General features: G+C 42.6%; 2 protein-coding genes and 1 long non-coding RNA gene across 5 annotated transcripts in view; all 3 read right to left on the bottom strand.

Annotated features, from left to right (window-relative positions):
• sh2b3 (SH2B adaptor protein 3) overlaps positions 1 to 4,093 on the bottom strand; it is a 61,704-nt gene extending 57,611 nt beyond the window's left edge. The window contains exon 1 of one of the 2 annotated variants that reach the window (XM_008289159.1): positions 3,794 to 4,093. The gene's annotated coding sequence lies outside the window, so the exon portion shown is untranslated. The remainder of the gene's footprint in view (positions 1 to 3,793) is intronic. The other variant, XM_008289158.1, reaches the window with a different exon arrangement.
• A 1,824-nt stretch (positions 4,094 to 5,917) lies between these two features.
• On the bottom strand, positions 5,918 to 10,073 carry pheta1 (PH domain containing endocytic trafficking adaptor 1). Of its 2 annotated transcripts, none has more exons than XM_008289156.1 (3): positions 10,001 to 10,073; positions 9,501 to 9,592; positions 5,918 to 8,768 (listed from the first exon to the last, which is right to left on the bottom strand). In XM_008289156.1, the coding sequence occupies exon 3, from the start codon at positions 8,726 to 8,728 to the stop codon at positions 7,850 to 7,852; it is 879 nt and encodes a 292-aa protein (XP_008287378.1). In that variant the 5' UTR covers positions 8,729 to 8,768; positions 9,501 to 9,592; positions 10,001 to 10,073; the 3' UTR covers positions 5,918 to 7,849. The 2 variants fall into 2 exon arrangements, with proteins under 2 accessions (XP_008287378.1, XP_008287379.1); XM_008289157.1 differs by having other exon boundaries at positions 9,501 to 9,577; positions 10,001 to 10,042.
• Positions 10,074 to 13,091: 3,018 nt separating this feature from the next.
• Positions 13,092 to 17,290, bottom strand: part of LOC103362712 (uncharacterized) — a 7,742-nt gene continuing 3,543 nt past the window's right edge. The window contains exon 2 of the long non-coding RNA XR_520475.1: positions 13,092 to 14,829. This is a non-coding gene — a long non-coding RNA (uncharacterized LOC103362712). The remainder of the gene's footprint in view (positions 14,830 to 17,290) is intronic.

Here is a 17,290-nt window from a genome sequence, read left to right as displayed (position 1 = left end):
TGTGTGTGTGTGTGTGTGTGTGTGTGTGTGTGTGTGTGTGTGTGTTTGTGGTGAGAATCCACAGTTAAAGCTGAGATTTCAGGCTTCGGTGGTCGAGTGCTGCGCGACTCAGGTTACACAAACACACACAGCACTCGTTTAATAATGTGCATGTTACTAAGGTCTCCATTGTCACCAGGAAGAGCTTCGTTTTTTTTTCTTCCATCGTGTTTGACCTGATTTGTGCGTCTTCTGTCGTTCTCTGTCGTGTTCTTCTGCAGAACCCGACTCCTGTCTGCGTGCCAGGTCATCTCCCACGGCTCCGCTCTTTCTCCTTTGCATCCTCCTCCTTCCTCTCCCCCCCTCCCCACAGGGCCACTGCGGGTCAGACCTCCTCTCGTAGTCTCATCAAGCGGATTTCTTAGAAGCCCCGGGGGAAGCGGAAGAGCTGGCGTCCAATCATATCTTAGTTAAAGACATGGGACCGTGACATTGGCTGATCTGTGGCTGATAGCCAAGGCCGCAGAGTTCACTACTTTTTTCTCCTTCTACGTCCGTGCACGATCCACGCATACGTGCACGTCGGTGTTCACAACGCTTTGAAAAAAACTTGCATAAAAACTAGTGGATTCCAAGAAGCTGCACTCTTTTTCTTTCAAGGAAACGTCTCAGACTGCTTCCAAGATAATATTGTCTTGTGGTGCATAAAATGTGGAGCCAAGTAATCATGTCATGTTGGAGGGAATCATGTTATAATCACGCTGAACAATGTCATGCCCTTCTCTGGGGACAGTCCAACATTCTTTTGTGTTGGAAATGCAAAGCAGAGGCACCGCTATACGAGGTACAACATCCAGCCTGTCGTCCTTATATGTTTTTAGGCTTTACCGTGTGACTCTCTGGTCACAACGAGTAAAAGAGAAGTGAAACCAAAATATCCCAATTTCGGGAATCGATGAGGTCTGTAGGGAAGTAAACACTTTTCTGAAATTTATCAAAATCGTTTGCGAGCTGATTGGAAATCTGGAAACACACCAAACTCTTAAAATTACAGACAGCCTTTTGCTTCGGTTTGTAAGCTAATCTGGAATTAAACACGCGTCATCTCTTCAGGCCGCGAGGCATGTTTTTCTGTCTGCTGTGCGTCGGTGACTCAAGGTGTGACAACTGTCGTGTCTAAATGACTGAATCATCAAAGAATGCAAACGTCGGCCGGGTGCAGGATTACTGCAGGTGGTAAATATGCACATCTGCACACTCTACATGACCCCATGAGTGTGATTTTAAAAGAAGGCCAAGCCAGATAATATGACACTATGAAGTTGTCAACCATCTGAGATTACTATTTACATCAGTTATTCAGTTGTGTTTAGGTTACTGTGGGTAATACTGCTGCCCGACTCATGATGCAAAATATCCACATGATTATATATGATATGTCTCCTACCTATATTGGCATTAATTCATGTGTAAGCAGCATTTCAATTAAAATTTTACTTTATACTACAGTGTTGGATGGTTAAATCTACAACAAAGCCCATTTTTTAATCTGCAAAGTGACTAAGTTGTCGAATAATGACAGAAAAGATCTCAAAACTAGCTGACAAGATGTATTCAGTCACTCTAGACGAAGGATTTTTCTACATATCTGCCACTCAGCTGTGTTTTAAAGTCGAGCCTAAATGATATATTGACCACGTAGTTTGTCCATCAGAGCAGCTCCATTGTTTACACTATGTCTGCAGCGCATGTAGCAGAGCAAGTACCACAGCCGAGCAGAGTCAAACAGCATCTCGCTAGCTAGCTTTCAACCTGCTGAGCATCAACCTGTATTTACACACTGCTATCTCTGTGCGTGAAGCATTTCTGTTGTGACCCTTACCTTAAACCCAACCATCACAACTCAACCCCTGACCCTAAAACCGAGTCATAACTCCCGAGTGTCCTCACCTCTGGAGCTGAAATTGATCCTAACAAAGAGGGACAAACGCAGCCAGGAGCCACAAATAGAAGCGAATCCCCTCCAAAACACACACCAAAATTACTGCTTTGATTTACGGTGGATTGTGAAACACAAGTGGCTGCTCTGCACACGTTGCTGCTCCTCATCCAGCAGTCATGAGGGCCGACCGCTGACCTGAACACAGGGACGCTCAGCGGAGCAACGCAACCAGCAGCAGCAGTCACGTTTCTAACACACACATTCACTTTTTGGGGGAGAAAAGCCGCCAAGTGACTCATTTTAACATTTTAAACTACTCTAATAGCTGCCTGCAGCACATGCAGCAGAGAACAGATCCCACCTGAGCAGACAGAGGTGCGGAGTCAAGTGGAACTATTCAATAAACAAAGATCCCATCAGCATAGGAAAATGCTGCACAGTTACTTATTTTAAAGCCTGACTCCATGTATAGTAAATTGTTGTGTCGCCATTGTTTGTACTCATGTCATCTCTGTCTGCAGCACATGTAGCAGAGCACATATGGAGTCATGTGGTGTCTTGCTAACCAGTTTGCAAAATAAACAGCTGTAAAGTTTCTTACTTAAAGTTCTCGCTCTATAGTTAGTAAATTAACACAAAATATTACACATAGTTTGTCTAGAAGAGCAGCTGTGTCGCCATAATGTCATCCCTGTCTGCAGCACATGCAGCAGAGCACATACGGAGTCATGCAGTGTCTTGCTAACTAGTTGCCAAATTAAAATGCACAGTTAGTCTGGCAGATTAACATCAAATATTACACATAGGTTGTCCAGAAGAGCAGCTCTGTCTCCATTGTTTACGCTACTGTCATCTCTGTTTGCAGCACATGCAGCAGAGACACATCACAGCTGAGCCAAGTGGTGTCTCGCTAACTAGTTTGTGAAATGACCTGCAAGCACATGCATTATTTAAAAGTCTGGCTCCCCATCTGACAAATTAACAAGAATTATTACAGTCTGTAAAGTACAGCTGCTCCAACCCTGTTGTTCAAACGACTCTCATCTGTCTGCAGCACATGCAGTGGAGCACATATGGAGTCATTCGGTGTCTCGCTAACTAGTTTGCAAAATAAACAGCAGGAAAGTCTCTTACTTAAAGGTTTGGCAAAATACTACACATAGTTTGTCCAGAAGAGCCGCTCTATCTCCACTGTTTATTGTCATCTCTGTCTGCAGCACATGCAGCACATGCAGCAGAGCACATATGGAGTCATGCAGTCTCTTGTTGACTAGTTTGTGAAACTAAACTGCAGTAATCATTTCAGTAAACCTCTGGCATCACCCAGTTGCTCCATGTTGGGCAAATAAACACCAATTATTTACAAGTGGGTTTACTATTACGTCATCACCATGGTGACCACCGCTGATAAATTTGCGCCAAATGGTTGTTGTGAAGAAGAAAAAACAAACAAACAAAAAAACAGGCACACACACAAACGCACATCCAGTGAGCTGCTACAGCACGTGTTGTGTACACAGTCTGTGACAAGCAGACTGAAAGCACTGGCTGCTGACCTGACAGGACGCTGCTTTTAAGTTTTAAAAGGAGTTTTGGGGGCAATAAATAAATCTGCGCCAACACGGAGAGAGGCAGGACCCTTTAAACTCCAACAACAGCGCACTTTGTCGACGGTTATTAATAAGGAAAAAAAAAATAAAGCCCTTTTTTTTAGGGCTTTTGTCCACATCGCTGCTGCGTTTTTTTGTTTTCTCCACTTCAGACACCAGCGTGGTTTAAACAGAGAGTTTAGAAGATGTTAGAGGAAAAAAAAGGCAGTTTAAAGGCACGAAGGGAGCAGAAAGTTGACAGGGTCTCAACAAACATACTCACGTTCTCCGTTATCTCGGACGGGCACCCACCGCAGCACGACGACTAACCAACAAGTTGGACTTCGCATAACGGAAATGTGCTGAGAAGTAAATTAAGTCTAAACGACGTCGGCGAGCGGCAGCAGGAGCTGGACAGGAGAGGAGAAGCTGCACGCCGAAAAGCCCGTCGTTTTCTCTCTCATTGTGGCTGCATGGGACTGCTCCTCCGCAGAAAAAAAAAGAGGAAAGAAAACTTTCAGCCACGAAACTTGACGCGGAAAAAAAAAAAAAAAAAAAAGTGGCGAGTCCTCGTTTCCGCTGTCAAAAAAAACTGCGTCAAGATGGAGGAATTTAAATATACCGCTTCCGTCAGGGGCTCTTCAAAATAAGAGGAGCCAGAAACCGGCTTCTGCCGAAAGCTTTACATCAAATAGTTATAACATCCAATATTACTTCATATCTGTGGTGTATGAACGTTTCTTGTGACTGAATAATTGAGAGCAAAAAAATATGAATATTCGGGAATGAAATTTCAAATTATACTGCCCTATAAAAAAAAAAAAAAGTTTATTAAACACTCAAATTTTAACTGTAATTTAACAATACTATATTTTCCATTGGGATAATTTACAGAAAAAAATACTAGTAAAGTCACAGAAAAATCTAGCTATAAAAAAAAAACAGGCAACCCAAGCTGTAACTTATATCTGTACATATATCTGAATAATTGCGACCAAAGAAATTTTAATAATCAGGCGTCTTAAATCTTAAATATTACTACACTGTTAAAAAATAAAAAAATAAAAAAATCCAACATGGTAAATAGCCAAAACGTGATTGCCGTATGTATGTAATTTCCTTGTGCAATATCATAATTTAACAACAAATATGAAAATATAACAACCAGTAAAACTCATTTTTATAATAAAAATACAGCTACAACAATAAACCGTGACTAGAAATAAAGACTACACTGTTGAATGAAATGCAGTCCAAGTGATCGAGATCGCTGCTCTTCTGAAATTGTGCAACAGAGTTGATTTGAATCTATGAATTAACTATGATTACCATGTTCTGAGTATTTTCAAGTTCTGATTGTTAAATCCAGATGAAAGCAGCTGTAGATGGATACAAAGCAGGTGATACAGCTTTACCAAGAAGGCTGCAATCAGTTTTTGGCAATCAACCACTTTTTGGCACCCACTGGGGAGGCTGAAGGTGAAATAAAAAGAACTCTGGGTCCTAAATCACATTAATTGTTGAGGTTTTTTGGACTGTAGAGGAAAAAAGCAACCCCACAATTTCAACCTAATCCGATATATTCAAAATTTTTACTTGAACTTCCTCTCTGGTCTTCGATTTAACCTCTAAACCTCCTCTCTGTATCGATAAATGTTTATGAAAACGTGCGTTCTCCTGTAAACACATGCTTTTATGCTGAAATTCCCAGTCAGGATGCAGTTCCCGTGTTGTCTGAGGTTTTGTGCTGCAGCCAGCAGCAGCCCTGTGGACAAGTACAGTATGTGCAAGATGCAGGAACTGTCCAGACTCCAGCGACAGCTCTTTTCAAATGCTCTCATTTGTTTCACTAACTGCTGCTTACGGATCCTTATCAATCCTTAAATAGACATTTATAAAACTATATTTGTACAATAAATAGCACAAGCATGTAAACCCCTAAACTAGCAGAGAAAAACTCCCATTGGTGTAAAAACGCTTGCTGAAAATGCAGCTTCACGGCTCTGGCAAAGACTTAAATGTCACATTTATCTTCTGTATTTCTAATGTTACCACCAAAGAAAACAAAGGGAATTAAAACACAACGTTTTTTTTCTTGTTTACATCAGAAAATTCCTCCATTTCATTCTCTGGGGAGCTAAAATCCTGTTTCGTTTGCTGCCACAGTTATTTTTATTACCTGTCCGGCCAGGTGTGAGGCGCTGATAGGCCTCAAGTCAAACCTCCGCAGCGTAAAATTGTTGCACAGTGACACCTGGTGAGAGACGGGCTGCAGAGCACCAGGAAGGAGAGCATGAATCCAGAGCTACGAGAAGAGAAACCGTGACGCCCCAAACAGACCAGCCGACTGAGTGCAGCTCAGAAACGACCAGAAATACAGAAAACTGCACCAAAGAAAACCACACCATACCATAAGAACATTGTTTATTGAGTGGTTTACAGCAAAAACGTCATTTCAGAGTACCATAGTAGGACAATGTATTAAATATTACTGGTTATTCAATGTCGTATTTACAGTATATCGTTGAAAAATGTTACTAGAATTAATAATAGAAATTGGTTACTGTGCATTTAGCTTGCATTCTTCACTTGGCACTCTTGGAATAAAAGATTATTCTCATTGACATGGTTAATTTGACACATTTGTTCAGTCTGTGATTACACATGTGGAGCTGTAAATGCACCGATGATCATTTTAGATCAGTTTCAATCCTGGCATTTAAAAAAAAAAAAAAAAACAACACAATCCACACCGTAGTTCCCACGGTGTTGTTTCGGGACAAGCCGAGTGTGTAACAGTAATGATAGCAGACTGAAGCAACCGAGCCATTGTCAAAAAAGTGATTGCACCGAGACGAGCCTTTGGCAAGAAAGAAAAGAAAAAAAAGAGCAGTACAGTTAAAAAAAAGGATGAGTCAGTCCCTCCCATCGATGTAGTCACGTGGCGATGGTTATAACAGAGTCATAAAGATAACATAAGGCACGTATAAAAGAAAAACAGCTCTATGATTGGATATAGGAATCGCTGTAAAGACTGTTAGTGTTCATTTCCAACATGGAACAGTAAATATTTATACAAAAACCAAGAGGTTAGGTGGTCACGTACAGTAACGGCCGACACTCATCTGTTAACATTCAGGCTTGGTGCAAACAATTAGGATGATTCTGATTGTACAAAGTGAAATGATCGAGGATGAACTCTTCTACTAAAAGCAGACAGAAGAACTAAGTGACAAGCCCTCTCATGACACAGCATCATCTGGCCGCTGGCTAACAAGGGCTAAAAATAAAGGGTGCGTTGCTCCGAGCCAGACATCCGGCTCCCGCCGCGGTCCCCGGCGACCGTCGAGAGGATGCTCTGACATCAGCAACCGCGAGGGTGAGCGGCGGCGGCCCGGTGGGAGAACGGAGGAGAACCCGGACTAGCTTGTTCTCATACTCCCACAGTATCCTCGCTGAGCTACAGGTCATTAGAGTGATCTCAGGTGGTTGAAAGTTGCAGGAAACATCAGGAATGTGTAACTTGAAAGCTGTCATTAGATGGTAAAAAAGCTGTTTTCTTTAGCTCAGAAAAGCACCAAACAGCTTCAGCGCTACACTCAGACGGCATTTAGTGTCAGCCTCACCGTTGTATGTCGCGGTTTACGTGTCATAACAACACGATCTACATGGATTTGTCCTGCTCTACGTGGTTATTTACGAGGCCTTGACGACACAGAAACCATCTCAGGCATTTTCTTTCCATTAGAAATGCACTTAATCACGGTGATTCAGATTGTTTACTGTATCGCCCAGTTGCTTGGCAAAGTAGTTTTTTTTATGTACAACAAAAGGAAACGTTACTTTTTTCAAGGTTCTTAGAGCTTAAATGGCCCCAAAACAATTGCACAAGACATCTAGGAGCTACACGGGAGGAAGAAACTGGAACACGGACGATATAATAGCATATTTTCTTCTGAATTGTACCGACTACGAGACCAATCAAGGCCAAGGTCTTTGCAGCGTGATGATTTTAAATAGATGATTACCACTTTGAACGTCGGATTCTTAACGTTTTTATCGTCGCTGGCAAATGTCTTGATGTGGAACGGAGCTAATGTTGTGTTTCTTGGATTGTACGAAGGATAGTGTTAATGTTTAAGACGGATTGCTTCCCCTGTGCCAGACAAGATTTGGAATCGATCTCAAAATTTATAGCTGTAGTTTTTTTTCCTAACGGAGATAAGACTGTAATTCACAATTAAGCTTCTGTTTTCTCTGTTGGGTTCAGAAGCAGAGCAGAATGATCAGGAAGGAATGGAGAACCTGTGGAATAAAGACATGGTCCACCTCCGTCAGTTCACTGGCTCTGCAGCCACTGCACCCTCAGCTCCTCCACCTCTCTGCCGTACCAGTCATGCAGTTTGGAGAAGCAGCCGGTTCCGGGGGAGACGGGGCTTTCCAGAGACGCTCCTCTCCTCCTGGGAGGCACCGGTGGAGCCCGAACTCCATCGCCCCCATAACCACCTACATTCCCAGAGTCTGCGCAGCCCTCCCAGGCCACGCAGGAGGAGGCTCCCTCCACGAAGCCGTTAGCCAAGGCAGCCGCTGGTTTGCTCCACGCAACGCCGTTCTCCCTGGAACAGCCAGAGATGAGCTGCACCTCATCCTGGAGGCTCCTCTGGCCTGACATGGGAGGGGCATTAGATGATGATGAGGATATGGAGGATGAAGAGGATGAAGAAGATGACGCTCCAGACCTGGACCGTGCCACCTGGTTTCGCCTGGAGGTCTTAGGCCTGCCCTGCGGGCCTCCAACTCCGACAAAGCTACCACCTGCAGCCTCCTGGATCTCCTCCAGCTGCCTCTCCAGCTCCTTCACCACCAGCCTCATGTAGTCAAAGCTGGCCCTCGACAGCGCCTTCACCCACGACTCCATGGCCGCTTGGCTCTCAGCTGCCATCTTGTACACCCGTGCTTTGGCACAATCGAACTTGATGGCAAAGGCGAACTCCTCCGCCGACTCGCAGAGCTCCACGGTGCATCCTTCAAGAACGATCACGCCGATGGGCTCTTTGCTGTCGCGCTCCTCAAAGTAGAAAAGCATGTTACCCTTCAGGACGAACCAGCGCCGGTGGTAAGCCGTGTTGCGCTCCCCCTTCTTGAACAGGAAGCCCGTCTTGTCTGGCGGCGAGTCACAGGTGGCGTAGTGCGCCACGCTGCGTTCGTTCAGCTTCATCTTCTCCCTCCTCCGTTTCCACAGCAGATTCTTTGTTTACCTAAAGAACATTGCAAAGACAGACAGAGGTCACCTCCGAAGTTGGATTAGTCCGAGGATGCCACAGGAGTCTGCAGCTTTTCCTTCCTGCAAGTCGCTGCACAGGCAGATTTGATTAGCGGTTGCTGCCTCAGCCTTACAGTCGTGCTAATCTGTGTTTGCTAAAAGAAAAACCTCTCGGTGCCACATTATTCTACACTTAAAAAGCTTTATGTTCAGTAAGCAAACAAGCTGAGTTAGCCTCTGCTAGAAGGAGGTCAGAATACAGGGTCAGGCATTAAAAAATAACAGACTGATTCAGTGTTGTGCTCCAGGGGGGGTTTTTTAAAGGGCGGGTGTTTGCCAAGTGGACTTCGGTCAACGGGTTCTGGTCTGAGCCATCCTGTCAAACACTGTTTTCCTGCTTTCATTTCAACTCCCACAGTACAGGTGCATTCACACAACACAAAATCAAACTCAGCGTTGAGAAAGCACGACTATAGATTCACTTACAGCACAGACTTGACCGAATCCAGGCCAACTTGTGAGGCTAACTTACTCAACAAGGAGGACTTGTCGGGTTATGGGCTGTGCGATCACATGCTCGGCTGTAAAGTAGGACTCAGACCTTCCCTGTGTGTAAACAAGTCCAATTGTACAGCTCAGAGAAAAGTGGTTCACCTCTCACTTTATTTGGCAGAACTTCTTACAATCTGAAAGCTGCTGATAAACTACACATCTTAAAAGTACTTACGTGTTTATCTCATATCCAGCAGACCTCCACATCTGTCCTCCCATCACATCTGGACCAAGGTCTTCTTCTTCTGCCTCCTCCTCAGATGAAGACTAGAAAAGACAGACGTTGTAATCACACGCTTTAAGCAGCACAGGGGAAGCTAACGTGTTTTCTGATTAGCTCGTTTTTTCCACCTCTGCCAGCTAATCGTGTCTGGACGGGTGATTCAGTTTCCAGCGAACCGGTTGGTCACAAGCTTTTGACACATCAGCAACTTTGTGAGGGGAATTCATGTCGGGCCTCGTTTCAGACACACAACCGCAAAAATCTGAGCCTCACACAGAAAAAAAAACAACCACGTCCCTGTGTGCCGACTAGCTTACAGCCACTTTGGTGGATTCAGATACGCGAGTACATTTTGGGCTCAGCTAGCAGTCAGAGCTACAAAAAATAAAAATAAAAAACACAACTCACGACGTTATTTCACCTCCTAGACGAGTATGTAGTTAGTTTATTACCTGTAAACAAAGCTGTCCCCTTCTTCTCACAGGCTCTTCGCTGTTTATTTCATTTTTCTCTCTTCCTCCCTTCTTTCTTTTTTCTTTCTTTCCTCCGCATCACGTGACCGTCTGGGAGTGCGCGTGGAACACAACGCGCCGCCAGCCTGAGCGGGCGGGGTTACGGTTACAACTCCGGTGCCGCCCCTGTGAAACGTCCGCAACCGGATAAGCGGGGGATAGAAAACACGCGGACCCCGGCTTTGCCCTTGTAAAGGTGGCGGCTGTCTGCAGCAACACCTGCATGGATGGACTCCATCAGTCTGAAGCGGGTTTTTGGCTTCTCCAGGTTTAATGTAGTCCGGATTTGATAGATCTCATTAATGTGGTTTTTAAAACTCCAGTAGAGGTCTTCAAAAGGACTGCAGTTGTCCTTTTATGTATTTTAATAAATATAATAAAAGTTTAAATCATCTGAAGCTGCATTGTAAAGTCTGTGGATGGCCTCTGTCAGTTTAGTCCAGATCTGACATTAACTAACATTATAATTTAGATAGCATAACAACTTTGAAATATTTGGTCATTTTCTTGATTTTATGTGACTTACATCAAACTATTTTTGGGGGAATCATGTGACTGTTTACCTTTTTGAAATCTGAATTTGTGTTTTGGAGCTTTCTATGTTCATACAATAGTCAAAATATAGTATAAATATAACTTAAATCACGCTTTTTGTTTCAGCAAACTCTGTAGAAAATCTGTGAACTCTTCCTTTTTTGACATGTATTCATTATTTTTTCTTAAACCAGTCTTGCTTTCTTTGTAGACTTAAAGTATAAATTAAGTTTAACATTTATAAAAACATAACACTGCACATTGAAGCAATCTAAACCTTGGTGGAGGAAGCAGTAGCAAAGCTGAACTGATTAATAATCAAATGATTTGATAATTAACTGGCAGCTTGTCTGATATATTCATGATGATATATTTTCTTTGTCTTTATGGGACTTATTTTAAAATATTATTTTGGAAATGATGGGATTTTTTTTTAAGAGATCTGAAACTGTGATTTCATGTGCTAGTCTAAATGTAGTGGCTTTGGATCCGGGCCTTGTGTGATGTGGTCCACATGGAAAGAAAAAGACTTTAATCACCATTTTTTTTGAGTGTGTTTTAGCAAAAAGAATGAACGTTTCACTAATCTGAAACTGTGTTTTTAAAGTATGTACACTCTCCTTGTTATTCTGGTTGAGTTTTGTTAAGTGTCCAGCGGTTAGAATAACTAACATATTTTATTTCAGTCTGTAGCTTCCAGTCCAGTTTTGACAAGTGCGGTTAGACTTGGTACCATATTTTATTAATCACAATATGATTAATATAAGATGATGTGAAGCTTATTCGGTCTCCACTGATTGTCTGCTTTTGGTATTTATGACTGTATATGTATTCACCATTCATCCTTTAAGCGTCTTGCTTCCTTTATCCATACATTTGACTTGATTTACTAATGAAAACACATACAAACAAAAGACTCCCCAATATGACACATTCACATACATTAGATCCACCGTGCAGGAAAATACACCATGATGGATGAAGCACTGGGATGTTTGAAATAATTATTCAATAAGTCAATTAACTGCCAAGCATTTTGATATCTTTCCATCCATTATCTATACACCGCCTTATCTTCACTAAGGTCGTGGGGGGCTGGAGCCTATCCCAGCTGACACATTCACACCTACGGACAATTTACAATCACCAATTAACCTCAGCATGTTTCTGCACTGTGTGTGGGGAAGCCGGAGAACCCGGAGAGAACCCACACTGCACGGGGAGAACATGGAGACTCCACTCCCGGGTGTCCTCACTGGGACGTGAGCCAGCGACCTTCGTGCTGCGAGGCAACGGCGCTAACCACCGAGTCCCTGCATTTTGATATATTTGGTCACTTTTTATGGTTCCAGTTGTGCTTCTCTTTATCTTAGGTGACTGTAAACATGTTATTTTGGTATTGATGGGGGATTTTTGTCACCATTTTCTGAACAAAGGAATTTAACAGTTAATCAAAAATAAATCCAATTAAACAAACCCCCCAAAATAAATTAAAAATCTGTCCTGTAACAATATATATTTAAAGGCTGTAGCTGCTTTTGAGAAATGTATCCCCAATAACGCATCATGTTTTATAAGATATTGTGTTTAGTTTGCAACAGAAGTCAGAAGTGAAAGCAGAGACACTCAGTTAAAGGTCCTGGTCGTTAGGAGACAACTTTTTTTTATGTGGCTCCATTGGGTCATTCTAAATTCACACATTTAAATAATTATATTGGTGTCATATGAGTAACACACTGATTGTATTACTGATATAACCCTCTTAGGCTTGTGTTATATCTAAATTGTCCAACAAAAGCACCCTAGAATTGAAGCGTTTTGTCTTTTATCTCCAGCACTGACTTGCCTCCCGTTCACTCACATATGCTGCAAACAGCTGCACAGCACAACCTCTGTCCTCTTCGGAGTTTGTGTGCTTTACTGGAGGGCACCAAGGCAGTGAGTTAAGCATGTACTTTTCTTATGCACATTTTCTTAGCATATTTTTCCGGTTCATGGGTTTGAACTTATGATGCTTCAGTCTCAAGACGACCTCTCTGTCCCGTAGGCCACCGCTGCCCCGTTCCCGTATCCCCGTCCTTCATTTTTATGGAGCCGAGCTGCTGGCTGCAGCCCGTGTTATGGCGTGTATGACCATGACAAACCGCCATGAATTCATTAGAATATCTTCTGGAGACAGTTGATGGCCTTTAGCACCGCCGGCCCGCTATCTCGTCCCGCTAATCTTCAATTAACTGATGCAGCTGCTGATGCCATTGAATACATTTTTTTTTCTTTTTTGAAACAGCTTTTTGGTAACTTTGATTAAGTGCAGTGCTCTTGCAGTCAGTTTAATTTCCTCTATTTGACACCCAGTTCATTGAGTCCTGACATTAGGAGAGATTAATCCGCAACCAGTGCAGTTTATAATAGAGAGTACGGACATAAAATCAACACTGGAATTATTGTTCAGTTTAAAGTGTACACACACACACATAGACACACACACACACCGGCATTAAGTGCAAAGTGTTTACTTCTCACAAGTTATTTCCCAACAGTTTGTGGACACACAACAAAATATCACTGACAGCTTTTTGAGATATTCCAATCATCTTTACTGATTTTTTTTTTTCTTTTAGTATTGATTGAAAAATCTGTCATGAAATCCGTCTGGGTGGAGTTTGTGTCGCCTCCAATCTGAAACATTTCTCAACCCTTTAATGGCTAGAATGACCTATGCATCACCTGTTTATAGTTAATATTCTTCTTCCTTTTTTATTCTTTATATTTTGTCCTTCTCTGGTTTCGATCAGTGCTTAATAAATAAACTCTTCTATTATTTCATGGCTCACTGGCCAAAGTAACATGAGAACTGATCAGGTTTACAGTGACTGCAGGATTAACCTGATGGACATCATATGAGGAAATGAGAGAGAATTACTCCTTAACTCTAATATCATGGAGAGCAGAGCACCCTGCATGTTGGACCCACCAACAGACAGCCTCTCCACAGAAATGCATAGAAAAACACAGTGATGGCAGGACAAAGTGAAGAGTCAGTCATGCATTCATTTAGCCCCATGCCTCCTGTCTGATAAAGCACAACTAGGTATTTGGTTTACGCCACTTTTCTTCACCGCCGTACATTTTCTTTCTTAAAATGCCACCCGCCCCGTTCTGTGTATTTTTTTTGTACTGAAGTTTTTTTTTTCCATCCATACAAACACCATCCTGTATATATAAATAACTCATCCTGCTCTGCCCTGCTGAAAAACACGCACCTCGAGGGAATGTCAGCTTTCGTCAAAATACCTCTCAGTCATCCAACACAATATCAAAAATATCATCTCTTTAAATGTTAAAGTCTCTGTAGAAAAATGCCTGAAATATATTGATATCAAACATGTATATTCGTATACAAAGAAAAATTTGATGCAAATTATTACTTCTTCAATAATCCTTTAAAGCTGTAACTATATGCCACACTGGACTGAATCTCTGCATGTTGTTGTGGAGAAAAAAATAAAAGAACATAGCTTGCATGGCACCAGTCGAGCGAACAGATTTAGATGGACAATGAACATAATGTCTGGACACAAATCAGTGGCCACATCGTCATTCCTTTGAAAACATTAGTTTCTCCCAAAAAAATACACTGTGATTGTGCATATGGCACATATTGTTTTCTCCTTATCTACAGTCCAGCAGAGCAGCGTTTTTGCTCACAGGCGGACCTGTTGGGCTCTCCAGACACAATTACAATTCTTAAAAAGGCAAATTCCATCGGTTGAGTGGAGCTATTGATTTCCATTTGAGTATGCACAGAGCAAAAGTCTGTGTAGACATCTATCAAATACTGGCTGACATCAATTCGCTCTCGTCTTGAATCTCTTCATCTGAACTCGCCCCCCTTTAGAGATTCAGCAGTATTGTAATCTTTAATTTAACCATTTATATGAACAAAAATATCACCTCCACTAACTATAAATTCATCTGTATGTGCTCACACACAGCGACTGCTCGTCCTGTTTGCACTGTGTGACAGTAGCGTTGCCCCGGCACTGCTGCGCCTGGACGTTGTTTAGTGCTCAAAAGTCAAAGTGTGAATTTGTCTCCTGCCGTTTGAGAGCCATTAACACTTTATGTAGCAGAAGGTTGATGCTTGGCCTCCGCTTTGGCTCCTCCCTCCCTGATCAACCAGGGTCGAACAGCGTGCGTCTCTTCCACTTGTATCTCAAGTACCTCAATGGGCCCTGCAGAGGAGAAAAAAGAGGAAACGCATCAGTGTGAATATCTGACTGCGCAGAGGAGAGCCACTTGTTCGAGCACCAACAATTACTTTTCATAGAGCAGAGTGAAAATACACCAAGGTATCACTGCCCAGACACAAGCACCCAGCAACACATACACAAGTCATCGAAGCTAATAAGACTGAACCGTCTTGCACATTTTCCGCCACCCAAAGACGACTGCCGAGCCTCGTGTCACTCTTCAAACAGCTGTCATTTCTTTGTTGTTTCTCTGGCACGTCTGGAGCGGTTCGGTGAGCAGGGGACCCCATCTGGGCCACCGTGGCTCTTACAAACCTGATCCAGCTCTTGAGATATTGCTTACCTTCCCAGAGTAAGGTGCAGCTGATGCCTCTAACTTTTAACAATCTCCAAAGGAGCATGAAATCCTCAGATTAAGTTTGCTTCAGCACCAAAGCTTTCTTCGTTGCACTGAGCCATCTCATGCCCTCTGACTCTTTCCTTCCACACATGGCTGCGTGCACCCATGAGTGTCTTTTTGTACTCTCATAAAAAATTTAAAACGCATGCACATGTATCTCTTTAACATTAAAATATATGCATGTGAGTGTGCGCACACATTTGGACGACACACACGCACACATGCCCACTCACTTTCCCACATCATGACTTTGTCTGAGTCACTGATAAAGAAGCACCAAGACGAGCCAGTATTCATGGTTAATGTGCACCAGATTTACTTCTGAATGCTCTGATGTTTGGCAATGTAGGTCACGTCTATTTTGTATTCTAATGAACTTTGCATACAGTATCTCCAACGCCTCCGGCACGTAACACCAAAAATTATTTGCTTTTCGTTTTGTTTAATGCCCCCGTCGCAACGTTGTCATTTCCGATGATCGTAATAAAATGTAATCGATTGAGGAAAACAAAAGTCAAAGTAAATGGTGCGTGCAGAACGGGGATGAGCAAACAGACAACTGTGTCTCTTGGCAGACTATCACCGGCAACAATCAGGCGGCAGAGAAACAACAGCTAATTAATATTCACTGGCGAAATGTGTGTCTCACTCTGACACATTTATTGAGTTTTATTGCACGTCGTGCACTTGCCAGGTTGGAAAGCGGCACGAAGACAATACAGTCAGTGGAAGCACTATAAGCACACATATGACGATTGTGTTATAATAAACAGATCATAGTAACAGGTTTACGCCTAGAAATATAACGATATTAATCAATCATTTGGATCTGAGAGATGCTGAATGAATTATAGAGGTAGCAGGTTTACGCATTTACCTCATGAAGTGACATGAGCAGGACGTGGGGTTGAACTATAAACACATGGAGGGGCTTCTGCACATAATAATTTATTAGCGGATTCATAACCACCACGATTAAAGAGTTTCATCCCTAGAAGGTCATTTGTATTGCAGAGGTAAGAAGTGAGAAATACAGAGGCTGCTGCAGCTCTGAATAGAAAAAAAAGAAAACACAGTGAAGTTTTGTGATTAAACATACAAATGGAAACGCTGCCAAAGGTGCTTGCTGTACAAAGTGTGATATGTTTTAATAATAGCTAACTCACCCACATGCATATAGAGATGCATGTGCACAAAGAGATTGTTATGCATACAGATGCTGCTGAGTGGGAGGGAAGCATCATCCAAGGGGAAAGGAAGAAAGGAATGAAGAAATAGTGAGAGAGGGAGAGAGACAGGGAGGGAGGGAGGGAGGGAGAAGGAGAAAGAGACAGAGAGAGAGAGAGCGAGAGAGGTGGGCTCTGAACTACAACTGTGAGCTGTAGGGAGTAGGTCAGTGCAGTTGAGTCAGTCCTGACTCATGATGGAGGCGGTGAAGATCCACCTCCTCCCTGCCCATTACAACTTCATCCTCAAGCCTGAAGCATCGAGCACAGATAGCCTTTATAATAAAAAAAAAAAAACTCCTACACCTATGGTCAGAGTAGAAGTGGTTTCAGTGTTACAGGAACAATCTGATAATAACTTGTGAATGTTTTAAAGGTGGAGTCTGCATCTCTGCAAAAAAAAGATTCACTGCCTTTTTCTCCACATCTCCAATTCAAGCCACTTTGTTTCAGAGGCAGGCCTCAGCGTGGATACAGAACAGACAACTACTGGACTGTGATTGAAAGTTTGCAGAATTTGACAAAATGTGTGTTGGATTAGAATCATAAACTTCACCGTTAACGATGACTGACAACCACAAACATTCTTTAACAGTACAAGTTGGTGAACCAAATGTCCAAACAGTTTCTCCCACTTCACACTGGTGTCTTTCTCTCACATTGATCCTCCATCAATACGAGTAAAGATATGAACACAGTGTGCGTTGTGAATCAGTACTAAGCCCTCCACACGTTTTAGGGGCCATGCATTAAAATATAGACCACTGAAAGCTGGCAGCTGAAGGTTTGTAATCTTCCCAATTTAAATTTACTGATT

This window comes from Stegastes partitus, unplaced genomic scaffold, assembly GCF_000690725.1.
Source record: "Stegastes partitus isolate 25-593 unplaced genomic scaffold, Stegastes_partitus-1.0.2 Scaffold596, whole genome shotgun sequence".
Taxonomy (NCBI): Eukaryota; Metazoa; Chordata; class Actinopteri; family Pomacentridae; genus Stegastes; species Stegastes partitus.
Note: the sequence above shows the minus strand (reverse complement) of the source record. Positions and strands in the feature narration are given on the sequence as shown.